At 39.5% G+C, this 18502-nt stretch overlaps 1 protein-coding gene across 10 annotated transcripts in view; it reads right to left on the bottom strand.

Moving 5' to 3' along the window:
- Nucleotides 1–18502, bottom strand: part of LOC105469721 (arginyltransferase 1) — a 187798-nt gene that overhangs the window by 110933 nt on the left and 58363 nt on the right. For all 10 annotated transcript variants that reach the window (XM_011721223.3, XM_011721242.3, XM_011721207.3 and 7 more), the window contains one exon: nucleotides 16225–16257. In XM_011721223.3, the coding sequence (XP_011719525.2) occupies nucleotides 16225–16257 (33 nt within the window). The remainder of the gene's footprint in view (nucleotides 1–16224; nucleotides 16258–18502) is intronic.

Below are 18502 nucleotides of genomic sequence, written 5' to 3'. Positions count from 1 at the left end.
AAGAATTACTAGCTCAGGTCAGGCATCCCAAACCCAAAAATCCAAGATCCAAAATGCTCCATAATCAGAAACTTTTTGAGCACTGACATAATGTTCAAAGGAAATGCTCACTGGAGCATTTCAGAATTTAGATTTTCAGGCTTGGGATGCTCAACCAGTAAGTATAATGAAAATATTCCAAAATCTGAAAAAATCCAAAATCTGAAACACTTTGCTTCCAGGCATTTCAGATATAGAATACTTAATGTGTAATTATTAAACAGAACAGATAAGGAATACTCAACTTATTGTTAAAAAATAGGTGGTAGAAAGATTATCTGAAAAGAGTAATTACTGGGTGCCTTAGTCTATCCAGGCTGCTATAACAAGATACCTTACACTGGGCAGTTTATAAACAATAGAAATATATTGTGCACAGTTCTCGAGGCTGGGAAGTGCAAGTTCAAGGCACCAACAGATTCGATCTCTGGTGAGGGTTTGTTACTCATAAATGGTGCCTTCTGTCTCCCCCACGTGATGGTAGGGGAAGGTAGCTCCCTTCAACCACTTTTATAAGGGCACATAATCCCATTATTTAGGGCAGAGCACATATAACGTAATCACTCTCCAAAAGGCCTCACCTCTTAGAATACTATGACACCAAGCATTAGGTTCTAACATACGCATTTTGGGGGATTACCGACATTCAGACTATAGCACTGGGTATTCTTTCAGTGAAGCTCTAGGCTTGATTTTCTATTGACTGGGTTATTTTACAACTCTGCAGGTGCAGAGGTTAACTTGTAGATTTCTGTGTGTGGGGCGGGGGTGGGGGGCGGCGGGAACAAATAAGCCCAACGGTTATGGTTTACTACCATGAAAGACAATAACCAGTTGTTTTTATCTAATCTAGCAATCTCATCTCAATCTCCTATTAAATCACATGCATATATCTTAGTATCTGTACATACTCTTAAATGCTCTTTGTACCAGTTTTAATGCCTTACTGGTTTTGCACTAATTGAGTCAATATGTGGCGTGTGTTCATCCTCTCTATTTGCATGAAGGTCACAATTTTACCTTTTTAAAAATTATAGTCAGCAGTTCTGGAGGTCATCCACCGAGAAGCTCAAGTAGACATGATGGAGCTAAGTAAACGAGAAACACACCCCTAACACAACTTTTCTTTGGCTCCCAAAGAGATGCCCATGCAGCCATAAAGCTCTAACTTTGATGTTTCTCCATGTATTTTTCTCCTTCTCCACTAAGTTTGTGCCTTTGTGTTTGTGGTTCACTCATGACCAATACATTATCCCCAATGATGGTAGTAATGAGAAAGGAAAAAAAAAAACGGTCAGGCAGACAGTTAGGATACATCTTTGGTAAAACTCCTTCAAACACAGAAACACCCTGAAAAATCAAGCTACAGGCACAAATAGAGCAACCTGGGGAAAACTCAGGCTGCAGCTGCACAGGTAAGAAAGCAAGGCCCAACGTGGAAGCCTTTGTTCTTGATGTAATCCATGGGCTCCCAGGAAAAAGTTTCCTCCCCTTTTCAGGAACGTACACGGTGGGTTCCATGGGAACTTGCACGGGGAGGGGTGGACCTTACCCAAAACATACCCACAGTTGCACAACCAAGAGAAGCGATACTTTGTGCTTTCCTAAAGACATGCCCACAGCTGCACAGATTAAGGGGAGTTACACAGACAGCTTCACAGGTAAGGGAAGTTACACAAACAGCTACAGAGATGAGGGGTGATTCTTATAAAAGCTTTCGTATTCAACTGTAAAAATGGCAACCCTCTCCCAGACCCCTCTCTGCTGTGGACAGCTTTTTTCTTTCACTTATTAAACTTTCACTCCTATCTCACTCTGTGTCCATGCTCCTTAATTTTCTTGGTCATGAGACAAAGAACTCCAGGTACTACCTCAGATGACAAGACTTAAACGTGGTACACTGGCAAGACTGCAACAGTAATAGGTGGATTTCATTTATGGTCTCTGTTGGATGGATGACAGAAACCTATTCTCTGCTGGATGACAGATGACAGAGAATCTGGTTTGTTAGTCCTTTTGTCTGTCTATTTGTATATTTGTGAGTTAATTAATTAAGGAGAACAGCTCCTGTGAGATTTGAAATGATTAGTTTCTGTGTTTACTTGTGATCTGTGGCTAAAGTTGTAGAACTGAAGCGAAAAGCCTTCTACATGTTTGTGCATCTATAATACGAAAAAGCCATTATTTCTCATTGTGTGTGAAGTATTTTCCTACCTCCAGAGGGTATTAATAAATTACATGTTACAGTTCTTAAACAGAAGAGCTCTGTAAAATTGATTTACAGAGATAAGTAAGCATGTATATAAATTATTCTCCAAATTCACAGAAACTAAGGAACTCTTAACAGAAACTGCTAGTTCAGAAACATTTTTAAGAATCCAAGTATAGGTCAGACGTGGTAGCTCACACCCATAATCCCAGCACTTTGAGAGGCTGAGGTAGGCGGATCACCTAAGGTTGGGAGTTCGAGACCAGCCTGGCCAATATGGTGAAACCCTGGTCTCTACTGAAAATACAAAAATTAGCCAGGCGTGGTGGTGGACGCCTGTAATACCAGCTACTTGGGAGGCTGAGGTAGGAGAATCGCTTGAACCCAGGAGGCGGAGACTGCAGTGAGCTGAGATCACACCATTGCACTCCAACCTGGGCAACATGAGTAAAACTACATCTCAAATTTAAAAAAAAGAAAAAGAATCCAAGTATACATAACTAAGGTAAATCTTTGGATAAATAAAGCTAGCTTAAAATGTTTGGTCTGAGGGGAAAAATAGTTATCTCTTTTCTCAGAATTCTTAGTATTAAGTATAATACATGAATGGATTTTTAAAATAATACAGGCATACCTGGCCGGGCGCAGTGGCTTATGCCTGTAATCCCAGCACTTTGGGAGGCCAAGGGAATCAGATCACTTGAGGGCAAGAGTTGGAGAACAGCCTGGCCAACATGAAGAAACCCCATCTCTACTAAAAATACAAAAATTAGCCGAGTGTGGTGGTGGGTGCCTGTAATACCAGCTACTCAGGAGGCTGAGGCAGGAGAATCGCTTTTACCCAGGAGGAGGAGGCTGCAGTGAGCCGAGATCACGCTACAGCACTCCAGCCTAGGTGACAGAGCCAGACTCTGTCTCAAAAAGATAATAGTAATAATACAGACATACGTTGCAGGTACTGTGGGTTTTGTTCCAGACCACTGCAATAAAGTAAATATCACAATAAGGCAAATCACATAAATTTTTTGGTTTTCCAATGAACACTGTTTACACTATGCTATAGTCTATTATGTGTGCAATAGCACATCTAAATATAATATATATATGTTGATTTAAAAATATTTCAGTGCCAAAAAATGGTGTTGGAAAAATGACACCAACAGACTTGTTCAACATAGGATTGCCACAAACCTTCTATTTGTAAAAAATGGCGTATCTGAGAAATGCAATGAAGCGTAACAAAATGAAGGATGCCTATATAGGGGTTGGTTTCTAATGAGAATAGTTCAACTGAACTTCCAAAACTACTCATTGGTTTACTAATCAAAAAAGCTAACATCACACCTCTGTAATGCTGAAGATTTTGAAAAATGTAAGTTTGTGTTCAACTAAATAATTATAATTCTGATAAACATTGTTTAAACATTTTTTATTTATAGTAATATCCATAAAATTTATTTGAACCACTTTTTTATTTTCATTGTTTACTTCACTTTGGGGTTTTTTAAATTTCAACTTTTATTTTAGATTCAGAGAGTACAGAGGCAGGTTTGTTACATGGGTATATTGCATGACACTAAGGTTTGGGATACAAATGGTCCCAACACCCAGGTAGTAAGCATAGTACCCAACAGTTAGTTTTTCAACCCTTGCCCCACTTCCTTTCTTTATATCACAGCCTCCAGCATCTACTGTTCCCATCCTTAAGTCCATGTGTACCCAAGGTTTAGCTCCCACTTAAAAGCAAGAACATGTGGATTTCTGATTCTGTGTTGGTATGCTTAGGATAATGGTCTCTGGCTGCATCCATGTTGCTGCAAGGGACATCATTTTGTTCTTTGTTATGGCTGCATAGTATTCCATAGTGTATAGGTACTATACTTTCTTTATCCACTCCACCTTTGACGGGCTAGTTCAGCCACTGTGGAAAGCAGTGTAGAGATTTCTCAAAGAACTAAAACTAGTATTTGACCCAGCAATCCCATTATTGGGCATATACCAAAAGGAAAATAAATCGTTCTGCCAAAAAGACACAGGCACTCATACATTCATCATAGCTCTATTCACAACGGCAAAGAAACAGAATCAACCTAGGTACCCATTTTAACAATTTGTAAGTGTACAGTTTAGTGTCATCAAATACATTCACATTATCATGTAACTATCCATGCAATCCATCATTTTTTTGATCATCCCAGACAGAAACTATGTACCCATCAAATACTTAACTCTCCATTCTCTCCTCTCCGTGGCCCCTGGCAACTATCATTCCACTTTCTATCTCTAGCCACTTGACTACTCTATGTACCTCATGTAAGTAGATCATATAATATTTGTCCTTTTGTTACTGGCTTATTGCACTTAGCATAATGTTGTCAAGGTTCATCCAGCATGTGTGATTGAGAATTTCCCTCTTTGTTTAAGGCTAAATAATATTCCATCATCTCTATATACCATTTTGCTTATCCATTCATCCACTGATGAATACTTGGGGTCCTTCTACCTTTGGCTACTGTGGATGATGCTGCTCTGAACACTGCTATATTGTTCAAGTCCCTATTTTTTTGTGTGTGTATATATGCACAAGTGGAATTGCTGGATGATGTGGTAATTCTACTTTTAATATTTTGAGGAACTGTTATACATTTTTCCACTGCAGCTGTACCATTTCATGTTCCCACCAGCAATGCACAAGAGCTCCAATTTCTCTACAACCATGCCAACACTTACCATTTTCCATTTTTTTGATGATAGTCCACCTAATAGGTATGAAGTAATATCTCATTTTGGTTTTGCTTTGTGTTTCCCCTCGTGATGCTGAACAAATGACAAACATTTTTATATATTTTGGTTTGGGTTGTCTTACCATAATTTTGAAGATCCTTAGGTAATTTTAAAACGTAAATTAATGTAAATCAACAACTTAAATAATCTTTGGATACCTGAATAGTTTCTAAGTAGGAACAAACACTAAAATAATGACCATAATTAGAAGTTTACCTACTTTTCCTTTATATACTACAGAATAGCTACATCTTTGGGGTCTGTCAATAAACATGCTCATCGTTGTCACTTTAAAATGTACATAAGAATGTATAAAAGGGATATGTAAGGGCCTGGTGTGGTAGCTCATGCCTGTAATCCCAGCACTTTGGGAGGCCAAGGCGGGCAGATCACCTGAGGTTGGGAGTTCGAGACCAGTCTGACCAACATGGAGAAACTCCGTCTCTACTAAAATTACAAAATTAGTCAGGCGTGGTGGTGCATGCCTGTAATCCCAGCTACTCGGGAGGCTGAGGCTGGAGAATAGCTTGAACCTGGGAGGTGGGGGATGCAGTGAGCTGAGATCGCGCCATTGCACTCCTCCAGCCTGGGCAACAAGAGCAAAACTCCGTCTCCAAAAAAAAAGAAAGAAAAAAAGGGTATGTAAGAAAGTTGTGAAATTTGTGACATTTACAAACTTTCTCAGTCTGTTATAATGCTCATATAAACGTTACTTCTCAATGAGCTACCTCCCAGTTCTCCCTATGAAAGAAAATTTATTATTTTCTTAAGAGATGTAATTAATATGGATGGTTCAGGCCATATTAAGGGCAAAAATAAGAGACATACATTTGTGTAAGCAGAGTAATGGTGTAAGACTTGATTTTTAGGCCAGGCGTGGTGGCTCATGCCTGTAATCACAACACTATGGGAGGCCAAGGTGGGTGAATCACTTGAGGTCGGGAGTTCAAGACCAACGTGGTGGTGAAACCCTGTCTCTACTAAAAATACAAAAATTAGCAGGGCATGGTGGCAGGTGCCTGTAATCCCAGCTATTCGGAAGGCTGAGGCAGGAGAATCGCATGAACCTGGGAGGCGGAGGTTGCAGCGAGCAAGATCGTGCCACTGCACTCCAGCCTGGGTGGGCGACAGAGTGAGACTCCATCTCAAAAAATAAAAAATAATTTTTTAAAAAAAGACTTGCTTTTTAAGGAAAATGTGAGTAGGATTATTCCAAAGTGGCAGCTTATTACAGAACAAAACAGCATAGTGGAGACAAAACTTGAGAAAGTATAGTAGGTTGGGGAAGTGAATTTTATGGGGTTTGGTCATGATATCTAAGAATAAGAAAACGGTATAATACGTGTTGACATGTTGGCTAAGTTCACTTAGTTTTGAGGGACCTCTTTATCTGGAATACTCTTACTCTGTAAGTGAGAAAAGGAAGGGTCAGGGTGACTAAGGGGCTTGCCCAAGGCCACAAAGGCAATTTAGGGGAATGCTAGGAAAGACCAAAGCCTGAAATTCCCACCTCTCAGTTCAGTGTCTGCCTCGCTGGACACTGCTTCTGCAGTCCACCATGCCAACACACAATCACAGTGTATCAACGTGCTCTAGTCAACATAAGAGGTAAGAGATTTTAGCCACTTACTAAACCAAAGAATGAACAAAGAAATGTATTTCTCAATGACGTCGTTCTTTGAATTTAAATGTCTCCATGAAAGCAAAAAGGTTTACCCCGACATTCACAACTTAATACTAGAAGCAATGAAATAAAAATTTTAAAGAAACTTTGCCAAGCTTATGTAATTGAGAAAGGAAGTACAGTAAATGTTTTTAATAAGTTGGACAGAAATAAGAAATTTACTTCTGCATTTTTACTGCAGAACAAATAGATAAATATCAGGATGCTGTTATTTATTTTCTTTACTTTGACATTTCCTTTTATTTTAAATCCTAATTCTCCAACAAAAAGACTTGTAGTGAGGCACTGTCAAAAAGGCTAAGTAACAGAATTCCAAACTTCTCAATTCTACAAGTCAATGTTTATTAAGCACTCTAGTAAGCACCTGAGAACCCAGAGTAACTGTCCTTATGTGAGCCCTTACTTAACGTCAGTTCAATTTGAGACTCCTGCTTTTACAATATTTCTTATGAGGGAAAAATACATCCCAGAGTGACAACCCCGACTGAGAACTCAATGACTGCCAACATCAAACAAGACTGACGTCCCCATGGAAACTAATCCACCCCAGGATTTACTATTCAAACATTTTCTGAAGCATTCATGCACATCTAATGGGCAATGAAAATTGTCAAGGCAGATGACCCTAATTTTCAACACAACTGAAAGGTGCTTGCAGCAACACCACTACTTGCTAAAGGAAGACTGACCCAGCCAAAAGATGTCTTGAATGCCTTGGATTTTAAGATGCCTATACTAATCCAAGCCCCAAGCAGGAAAATCTTCAGCCAGGAAACTCCTGGCATTTTTTAATTTAATGTTTAGTTTTCTACTCTAAGTATACTTTCTTTTATTCTCAGAATCAACTTTGGTACATTTATCATATGGGATTGGTTTCTAGGAAAAGACTTCCAGTTGATATCATGTGATATATGGCTGCAACTTACACTGACTCAATTATAAGGTCACATCCAAAAACTAACTGAAGTACCGTAAGCCCTCATGACTAGAGTAACAACAATGTACTCCTATTTTCTGTTTTTGCCCAATGGATCAAGCCACAGCCTAGCTTTCCCCTTCTGATTCAATTCAGTACCAAGAGCAGAGTGCCAATTATTCTCCCAGGCCTTAGACCAGAAAGCAGGTAAAAGCTTCCCCCAATTCACCAGCTCAGCCCTCTTCCTAGCCTTATCTCCACTACTCTTGAATTTGGGCCAGCTATCTGGATATTTTATTGTCGGTGTTCTCCTCATTCAGTAAAATTAACTCCCTTCCTCAGCTTAACAACTCAACCTTTCGTCCACCTCGTCCCTTTATTGCTGCCTCTGCAAGCTACGTACAGGACCCAGTTTTGAGTAACAGCCATTCCTTCTGAATTCTAGCCATTGGAGAGACCTTGATATCTACAGCTACTCCAAGCAATGATACTTCATACACTGACAGACTCAAGAGATGGTTAGGTTCCTATGGTTCTTTCTTTTCTTTCTTTGGAGTGCAGTGGTGTGATCAAGGCTTGAACTCCTGGGCTCAAGTGATCCTCCTACCTCAGCCTCCAGAATTGCTGGGACTACAGGCACACACTACCACAACTGACTAATTTTTTTAATTTTCTTTTTTTTTTTTTTTTTTGTAGAGACGTAGTTTTGCCATGTTGCCCAGGCTGGTCTCAAACTCCTGAGCTCAAGTGATCTACCTGTCTCAGCCACCCGAAGTGCTGAGATTACAAGCATGAGCTAACACGCCAGGCCTCTTTCCTTCCTAACAGCCAAACAAATACTACTGAGGTAGGAAACCTGTAGGACTTATTTGCCGGTCCCGACAGAACGAAATGAAAAAACCAACACGAACCAGCAGATGGCATCAAAAGTGTCCTCTTGTTGCCCTTGTTGTTCATTGGCATAAGACACTCCCACCAGTGCCATGACAGTTTACAAAGACCATGGCGACACTCGCAAGTTACTACCCCCTTTCCAGAGATTTCTGAATAATGCACTCCTTAATTTGCATGCAATTAAAGGGGGGTATACATATGGCTAGCCAACACCCCATGCACTGCTACTCTTGAGCGTACTGTGTTGTAGTGTTGTTCATGCCTCCTATTTTACTCTAATTTCCTATCTAAATGTTCTATCAATTACTGAGAAGGTTGTCCTGAAGTCCCCAACTACTATACTTCTCCCTTCAGTTCTATTAGTGTCTATTTCTTGTTATCTTGAGGCTCTGTTAAGTGGATCACATTTCAAATTACTGCATATTCATTTGATGAACTGACCTTTTTACTGCCATGAAATGTCACTCTTTCTTCCATCTTTGCCCTGAAATTTACTTTGTTTTGCTGCTGCTGCTGTTGTTGTTGTTGTTTTGACACAGAGTCTCTTTCTGTCACCTAGGCTGGAGCGCAGTGGCACGATCTTGGCTCACTGCAACCTTCACCTCCCGGGTTCAAGCGATTCTCCTGCCTCAGCCTCCCGAGTAGCTGGGATTACAGGCACTCGCCACCACACCCGGCTAATTTTTGTATTTTTAGTCGAGACAGGGTTTCACCATATTGGCCAGGCTGGTCTTGAACTCCTGACCTTGTGATCCACCTGCCTCGACCTCCCAAAGTGCTGGGATTGCAGGCATGAGCCACCACGCCCGGCCGCCCTGAAGTCTACTTTGATAAGAATACAGTCACTCTGACTTAAAATTCTTAATTTTTAAATTTTTTTCATTTTTAGTTTTAGAGATCCACTGGTATCACTCTGTTGCCCTGGCTGAACTGCAGTGGTGCAATCACAGCTCACTGCAGCCTCAAACTTCAAGGCTGAAATGATCTTCCCGCCTCTGTCTCTCTCACAGCCTCAGTCTCTCTCACAGCCTCCGTCTCTCTCACAGCCTCAGTCTCTCTCACAGCCTCAGTCTCTCTCACAGCGGGGACTATAGGCACACGCCACTACGCCCAGCTAATATTTTTGTTTTTCTTTTAGAGATGGGGGTTCTCATTATGTCGCCCTGGCTGGTTTCAAACTTCTGGGTTCAAGTGATCCTCCTGCCTCAGCCTCCTGAGTTGCTAGGACCAGGCATGAGCCAGCTTTCCTAGGATAAGTATTTGTATAGTAGTGTTTTACTCTAGTCTTTTACTTTTAACCCATCCACGTCTTCGTGTTTAAGATGGATGTTGATTTTTTCCTTTTATCTAGCCTGACAATCTCTGACTTGTAATTGGAATGTTTCAATCTGCCCTAATAGTATAGTCACTGGCCACATGTGGTCACTTAGCCTTAAGTTAACTCAAATTTTAAAAATTTAAAATTCAGTTCCCAAAAAGCTCATTAGTTAATGTATGACAGTAGTTCCCAACCTTTTTGGCACCAGGGACTGGTTTTGTGGAAGACAATTTTTCTATAGACAAGGGTCAGAGGGGAGAAGGGGAAGGTGTAGGGATGAAACTGTTCCAAGTCAGATCATCAGGCATTAGATTCTCATAAGCAGCACGCAATCTAGCTCCCCCACATGGGCAGTTCACAAAGGGGTTCACACTCCTATGAGAATCTAATACCACCCCAGATCTGACAGGAAGTGGAGCTCAGGCAGCAACGCTCGCTCACTCGCTGCTCACCTGCTGAGTGTCGCAGTTCCTAACAGGCCACAGACCACTACCGGTCTCAGTCTGGGAACTGGGGACCCCGATGTATGACCATTGGCTGGTGTTGAACATGCAGACGTTCAGAAACAGAAATTACCATGAAGCAGAGTTTTCACTTAGACCATTTGTATTTAGTACCATCATAATCAGTAGGGTTGAATTTAATTGGGCCTTCTTGCTATTTGTTCTATCTGTCCCACATGTTTTTTGTTCACTTTTTCTTGTCTTTTGTTAGACTGAAAACATTTTATCATTAAATTGGCTTATTAACAATACCTCTTGGTACTTTTTTTTTTAAGGCTTTTCTAGGGATATGGTTTTCAACAGGGAGCTATTTTGTTCCCCTCGGGACATTTAGCAAAGTCTGGAGACATTTTGTTGCAACTCAGGGGGGTGGGTCCTACCGGCATCTAGTGAGCAGAAGCCAGAGATGGTAAGCTTCCCATAATGTGCAGGACAGCTCCTCACAGCAAAGAATTATCCAGCCCAAGATGCTGATAGTACCAAGGTTGAGAAACCCTGCTCTGGGGCTTACTAAATACTCCCTAACTAATCACTGTCTTCTTTCAAATACTATCATATCACTTCATGTAATGTTAGAATCTTAACCACATTCTACTTCCTTCCTATCTTGTGATTACTGTCACATACTAGTAGCTGTGATATTGAGCACCTACCTAGTCTACCTCTCTGGGTTCAGTTTTCTTCATAAGAAAATTGGGAATATCGACCTCATTGACATTCTGTAAGAATTAAAATAAGGAGAGTGGAAAGCACAGTACCTACAATAGAGGTGCTAACTTAACAGTAAGCTATTATCCTATTAATACAGAAAATTTTGAAATGAAGGAACAGAAGGACACACCTGAAGAGAAACCTCGGTGACCTACATTCACACCTGGTTTAACTTTTGTTATAAATGCCTCTCCTATAGCTCTCTACCTACAAAAGTGACAATGAGACTGCGCCCTACTGGACTGGCTGGCAAAGTCTGACTCAGAAGAGAAATTCAAGAATCTTTCGAGCTCTGATATATAATCCCTTTTATTTACCTACATTTAATTGAAGACATCTGTAAGTGGTGCCACACAAAATGTAATTCAGACTTAGAAATGTCAATAAAAATGTCTGTTAAGGCCAGGGTCCGGTGTAAGCCTAGCAGGGGAGTACATATCAGCAGCTACAGAGCCACCCAAAATTAGGGATCTAATGGAAATATGTTGCCTGACTTGACGAGGTGATAAAAGCTCTTTTCCCATAAAGCTTAATGAGCTCTATTAGTCTTCAGCTTACAGGAATGTAAAAGGGTCAGCCCCACAGAGGGAAGTAACTGACTTTCCACATATGGTCCACTCAAATGACAACATATCAAATTACTGATGTAATTACTATAACCTGACAATTTCATTAGATTCATGTGGCAGTTAACTGTTTAGGACTTACAACAAAGGGACATGGTTCACTCACAGTAGTCGTTGTGGAGAAAGTGAAGTTTAAAGTCAGCTTTGTTTTCAACTGCAACTCTCATGTATTTTACCATCTCTGCCAGAATAATTTGACTTCTATTCAAAATTAAAGAAGGTGCTGGGTATAGACCATATTTGTAATTTTTCTTCTCCAGATAAGTCATAAGCTTAATGGCAAAATTAAACATTCAGAGACTCCCAACACTCTCCTGCCTGGCCTTTGCTTTGGCTCTCAGGCGCTATGTGGTGGCAAAGGAACAGCAGCCCCCGGCTTAGTGCTGCTAGTGAAGACTTAAGGGTAGCTGCCACAAACTTAAGCCCTCAAGTGGCCCCTGTGGAACTGCAAACTAGAAAAATACCAACAGAAAGCCTGCAAAATATTTCCCATCAAGAAAGGAGACTTATATTGGTCATCTTTAATTTTGATTTTTCTTCCTCTCCAATGTCATAAACCCAGTAATAAAAAAGATAATTAACCAAGGTAAATACCACTCCAGATCATTAAGTGATGAAAGCAGACAGAAACTATCATTAAACTCTGGATACTTTCCCTTCTACTTTTCACCAAAGATTGAAGCTTCCACACATATATTCCCAATACTTAACAAGAGTAGTAATATGTAATTTAAAAGTATATCTTTGTGGCCGGGCACAGTGGCTCACACCTGTAATCCTAGTACTTTGGGAGGACGAGGCAGGTGGATCACTTGAGGTCAGGAGTTCAAGACCAGCCTGGCCAATATGGTGAAACCCGTCTCTACTAAAAATACAAAAACTAGCCAGGCATGGTGGCAGGCGCCTGTAATCCCAGCTACTTGGGGGGCTCAGGCAGAAGAATTGCTTCAAATGGAAGGCAGAGACTGCAATATGCTGAGACTGTGCCATTGCACTCCGGCCTGGGTGACAGAGCGAGACTCTGTATCAAAAAAAATATATATATATATATATGTGTGTGTGTGTATACTCTATATACTCTAGTTGCAGCTAGTGTACTCTAGGTACACTCCAAGACCTATCTATAACTGAGAGCATCCAAAGATTACAAAGGACAAAGCTCTCAATCTTAAGTAGCTACAATCTAACTGGGAAGACAGACTGTTAACCATACTAAAATGTAAATACTGAAACTTGTCTACTTTTAGCTGAGTCTTGCCAAATTATGGATGAAAGACTGCTACTCTCAGTCTCAGCCCCACAAAATTCATTCATTCATTTGTTCATTCACTCATTCAACAAATATTTATTGACTCAGTGCCTACTATGTTCTACTTATACTAAGAATGAAAACAAGAAAACAAGAAAAACAGGGTCCTCTCTCAATGAGCTTACATTTGAGAGATGTCAACTGTTAAGATTTACTGAGAAGTATCTTTGCCATTGGTGAGTAACAGCCTTAAATTGCTACTTGCCCCAGTAAAGTGGACATCAAGCTCAAGCCTCCTTATTGGTCCCTGTATAGGAAAGCCAACCCAGCCTAATTGCCTTCTGCTAAAAACCCTTATTCCTGTTCATTCCTCTAAGCTTTGGCTAAAATGAGAGCACAGCATTACACATTATCAACATTATCTCATCTAAGCTCCTGCCAGCCCCTTTTTTCCAAGGTTAGACGCTGTTTCCACATCAAATCAAAGAGACTCCCCTGATGTACATCACCAAACACTGATTACAAGAAGCATTACCAAAAAGCTACCAATGCACCTCTACCTACTGTGGGCCCTTTACTGGAAAAGTAAAGGATAAAACAGCACTTTGTAGTTGTTAACATTTTGTGCATCTCCTTTCTACTTTTCTGTGCACTTAAATTGTTTTAAACTGAGATCTGCATGTATAATTTTGCATCACGCTTTTACCTCTCAATATATCAAATGTATTTTGTATGTGTTATTCATCAATATATACTCATGAACACATATTCACAATCTCCATTTTAATGGTTGTAGGGTGGTCTATCATATGGCTGTGTCATAATTTATTTGACCTGTTCCTGTTGTACATTTAGATTGTTTACAGTTATAAATAATGCTGTCATAAACATTTTAATGCAAGTTTTGTCCCCATCTTTGATGAACTCTCTGACAGTGATTCTTGGAATACAATTACTCAACCACAGGTATGGATGTATATAAAGCTTTTAGTGTATGTGACCAAACTGCTTCCTAGAAAGGATGAAGTTCATAAACATCCCATCTCATTATATCTTGTCAAGCATTCACTTAAAAAATAAGATATCTTGATAGATTAAAATAAAATTGTAGATCACTGTCATTTTAAACTGCATTTCTTTTATTATTAATAGGATTAAACATTTAACACACATTTATTACCATTTGTATTTTATCTTATCAATTACCTGATAAAAATCCAACCAAATTTTATGAAAAAGAAATTCATATTGCTTCTAGAAGATCATTACATTAAGTATAACCCTTTCATCATACTTTACCCAAGTTACCTTTTAGCTACATTTGTTTTCATGTACAAAATTATGAGTCTTTACATAATCAAATTAATTTTTTCACTCTGTTTTTTGATACTTTCCATTGCTTTTGAAGTGAGAAAGTGCTTCCATAACTATAGAGCAGGCTATAAAACTTATATTGTTTTCAACTTTTTATGGTTTGGTTTTCACTTTACACCTAACTCTTAATTAAAATTCTATCTGCCAGACACTGTGCTCAGTGTTTGCCACAGATCATCTCATTTAATTTTAATGTCCCTGTAAGTATTATTATCTCCGTTCTTAGATCAGGAAAAAGGGCTCAGGAGTCAATGACTTGCCCGTGGGCTACTCAGGCCTCTCTCATTTCAAAGCCTAGGCTCTTTCCACTATACCATTCTGCTTCCCCGTTGATCCTGGATACTTAGACAATGTGACCAAGTCTGGATGGGACTACCCCCACTGGTCTGGTCCATTTCTCCTGGTGACCACTCAGCTGGCTACCACACGTTTTCAATGTGCCACTGTGGGCCACACCACATTATCAGCAGTAATAGTCTCAATAATCAAATAAAATGTTATAAAAGCGGAAATGGTCTCAGAAAGGACACGGTATTGAGGCTCAACCCTGAAGAGGAATGTGATTTGAACAAGTTGGGAATGGGAAAAGCATAAAATGAAATAAACAATAGGCACAAAGGGAAGGACAAGTGCAAGGCAAGGAACAGAGTCTCATCGCGTGGAGCTGAAGCCTAAGAGGAGAACACAAAATAGTGCCATGATGTAACTAGCATAGTTTATAACTGCTCCCATTTCCATCACCTCATCTGAGAGGTAGGAATTATTATTTGCATTTAAAAGATAAGAAAAATGGCCGGGCGCGGTGGCTCAAGCCTGTAATCCCAGCACTTTGGGAGGCCGAGGCGGGCGGATCACAAGGTCAGGAGATCGAGACCACAGTGAAACCCCGTCTCTACTAAAAATACAAAAAATTAGCCGGGCGCGGTGGCGGGCGCCTGTAGTCCCAGCTACTCAGGAGGCTGAGGCAGGAGAATGGCAGGAACCCGGGAGGCGGAGCTTGCAGTGAGCCGAGATCGCGCTACTGCACTCCAGCCTGGGCAACAGCATGAGATTCCGTCTCAAAAAAAAAAAAAACAAAAAAAAAAAAACAAAAAAAAAAAAAAAAAAAGATAAGAAAAATGAGGCTCAGGGCAGTTGTGATTTACCCAATGTCATATGGTTAGTAAGTGAAGGCAAGCTCTTACCCGGTTTTGGTTCTAAGTCCCACTACCTCTTCACATAACTCTGCTTCCACCCTTTCTCTACTTTCTTTTCCAAGTCTCAATGATCATCTACAAGTTCTTCTGCAACTGCAGCTCATAACGATATCTAGTTCTCTAAATATCTAATAGTTTTTCTTTATCTCACAATTTTATCACTGGATTCTCAGTTTTACATTGAAAACCATGATGAGGATTAAATGAAAAAGTGAATGAAGAACCCAGAATATTGCCTTGTTATAATAGCAGCTCAATAACTTTGCTCTTCTCTTGTCAATTCATGGATTTTAAAGTGCTCTCTCTAACTGAAACTTCCTTGAAGACAGCCTTTGCCTCTGATTTTTCCAGCTTTCTTTTAATACCATGGCAATTTATAGAACATAAGGCTGCTGTTAAACAAACAGGAGTAATGACGATACAACAAGGCTCTTTAAAATAAAGGACTGATTTCTCTCTACTTATTGAGAAAGAAAATATACTTAAAAAGAGGCAATAACCTGTCATGAAGGTGAATTGCTACTGATATAACTTCTAGAAACTTTTATCCAAAAAAAAAAAAAAAAGGCGGGCAGTAACTCACTCCATTACTGTTATTGAAGAATATATGTGTCACACCAAAATGAGCACTCCTAAATTATCAAATAAATGCCTAATGAAAGATGTCAATAATGGTGTTCAATTACCAATTCTAATATTAAGGTCAGTGAGTAACTCTTACCTCCAAGGGTGAACTGCAAAGGAATCTTGTGAACTGCAGAGTCAAATTTGAACAGAATCCGTTTCATCCAGTAAATAAACAGCAAAAACAAACACAGAGAAAAAGAAAAAATTATTATACAATTTTCCAGTAAATCCACTTAAAGTGAACCCAAAGATTATAGAAAATTCATGCGTCCATAAAATTCATCCAGAGAATAGAAAGGTTCAACCTAGTCCATAGGAGGCACCTAACTACTTGAATTCCTTTCAATAAACATTCTTAAAACTCTGTATAAAAGCACATAAAGCACAACAAATCAGTCCTAAAATAGTTTGCTTAAATTTTATCTCACAACTCCTACATAATAAAAACACCTTTTAAGGAAAAAAATCAGCAATCTTCCTGACCCTAAATTTGACAGGCAAAGTTCAGTAAATGCCAAGAGAAGAAGATACAAACCAATGAGGAGACCAAGAAAAGGGGAGAGGAAAGACAAAGAGAGAGGTCAGGTGAGTGAGAATGAGAAGGTGAGGTTTTAGCTCCACAATCTGGCATCTCATCTGTGGTCTTTACCCTGTTCTGATCTTTCTCTTTTCTCAGTCCCATATCCCCTCCCTCCCTCCCTCCCTCCCCCCCTCCCTCCCTCCCCCCCTCCCTCCCTCCCTCCTTCCTTCCTTCCTTCCTTCCTTCCTTCCTTCCTTCCTTCCTTCCTTCCTTCCTCCTCTCTCCCTTTCTCCCTTCTCTCTCACCTTTCTCTTTCTTTTTATGACACACATAGAGGAATATAGAATATCACCTGAAAATAAATGCTATATGATCAGCATTTAAATAAACAGATTATAGAGGGGGACAGAAACAAATGACAAAGCAAATTGTAGGATACCTCTGAAATGAGGACTGTCACATAACTTCATGCATACACATGATGGTAATTCATAATGTTTTCAGAGATGTTATTTACAGATTCAACATTTCAAATCCTTTGAGATTTACTGTAATAACACCCAAATAATACACACTCTTGATCTTTCTAAATGCAAATTAACTACAATAAAACACAATGACAGGCCTGTTTCCAAGCACTCATGAACTTCCTCTCCACAACAAAGCTAGTACTCACAGGGAATACAAATAACTTGTATTCTCTTTCAGAGTTACACATTGAAATATTTATCAATGAAATTATAAGATATCTGGGATTCCCTTCATGATCATTGGAGAAGTAGGGAGAAAAGTAAAATGTAGTAGTATAAAATAAAAAGACTAGCTGGGTGGGGTGGCCCATGCCTGTAATCCCAGCACTTTGGGAAGCCAAGGTGGGTGGATCACCCGAGAGAGGTCAGGAGTTCGACACGAGCCTGGCCAACATGGTGAAACTCTGTCTCTGCTAAAAATACAAAAATTAGCTGTGTGTAGTAGCAGGTGCCTGTAATTCCAGCTACTTGGGAGGCTGAGGCAGGAGAATTGCTGGAACCTGGTAGGTGGAGGTTGCAGTGAGCCAAGATCGCACCACTGAACTCCAGCCTGGGCAACAAGGGCGAGACTCTGTCCCAAAAATAAAAAACAAATAAAACAGACTAGACATGATATTAAATGAGTGAGGACAAGAGATTAGGGTTCATCACCTGATTCTATCTACTTTGTAAATGTTTAAGGTTTTCTATAATAAGTTTTAAAAAGATATCACATACTCCCACCAAAAACACTAAATATATTCTTAGAATATCACTAATGCATACCAAAGCCATTCAATTAAATAGTATCACTTAGGCCCTAGTTGACAGTATATCAAAATGTAAACACTTCAGTAGGAAGCAAAAAAAAAAAAAAGGAAAGAAAAGAAAAAAAAATGCAAACAGTAAGAATTTTTTCTTAATTTATATATCAATATGCAGTTTGATTATATTAACTCTTAAGATAACTTTCTGAAAGTGCAAAGTATACCAAAATTTTAAGATTTCTTAATGCTGACATGAAGCAAATAATTTTATTGAAATTTAAAATGCAAGTTTTGTGGCCTTGGATTCTTTCATTGTAGCCCAACCTGAGACAATCTCTACCCTTCCTCCCAAGAATAAAAGGTGCCAGTTCAAAGCCTAGCCAGTTTTAACAGTGGAGAAAAATGAGGCATGGTAAATTTTGATTTTAAAATCAGAAATTTGATACTGAAGGGTTCTACACTTTTCCCCAAAAGTGAATGTTAATATTATACACATACTTTTGAATTTATAAGCAAGTCATGTTCAGTAGTAATTGATGCATTAATTAGGATGGAAGTTACTTTAAATAACAATGA

This window comes from Macaca nemestrina, chromosome 9 (genome assembly GCF_043159975.1).
Source record: "Macaca nemestrina isolate mMacNem1 chromosome 9, mMacNem.hap1, whole genome shotgun sequence".
In the NCBI taxonomy this organism is placed as follows: domain Eukaryota; kingdom Metazoa; phylum Chordata; class Mammalia; order Primates; family Cercopithecidae; genus Macaca; species Macaca nemestrina.
Note: the sequence above shows the minus strand (reverse complement) of the source record. Positions and strands in the feature narration are given on the sequence as shown.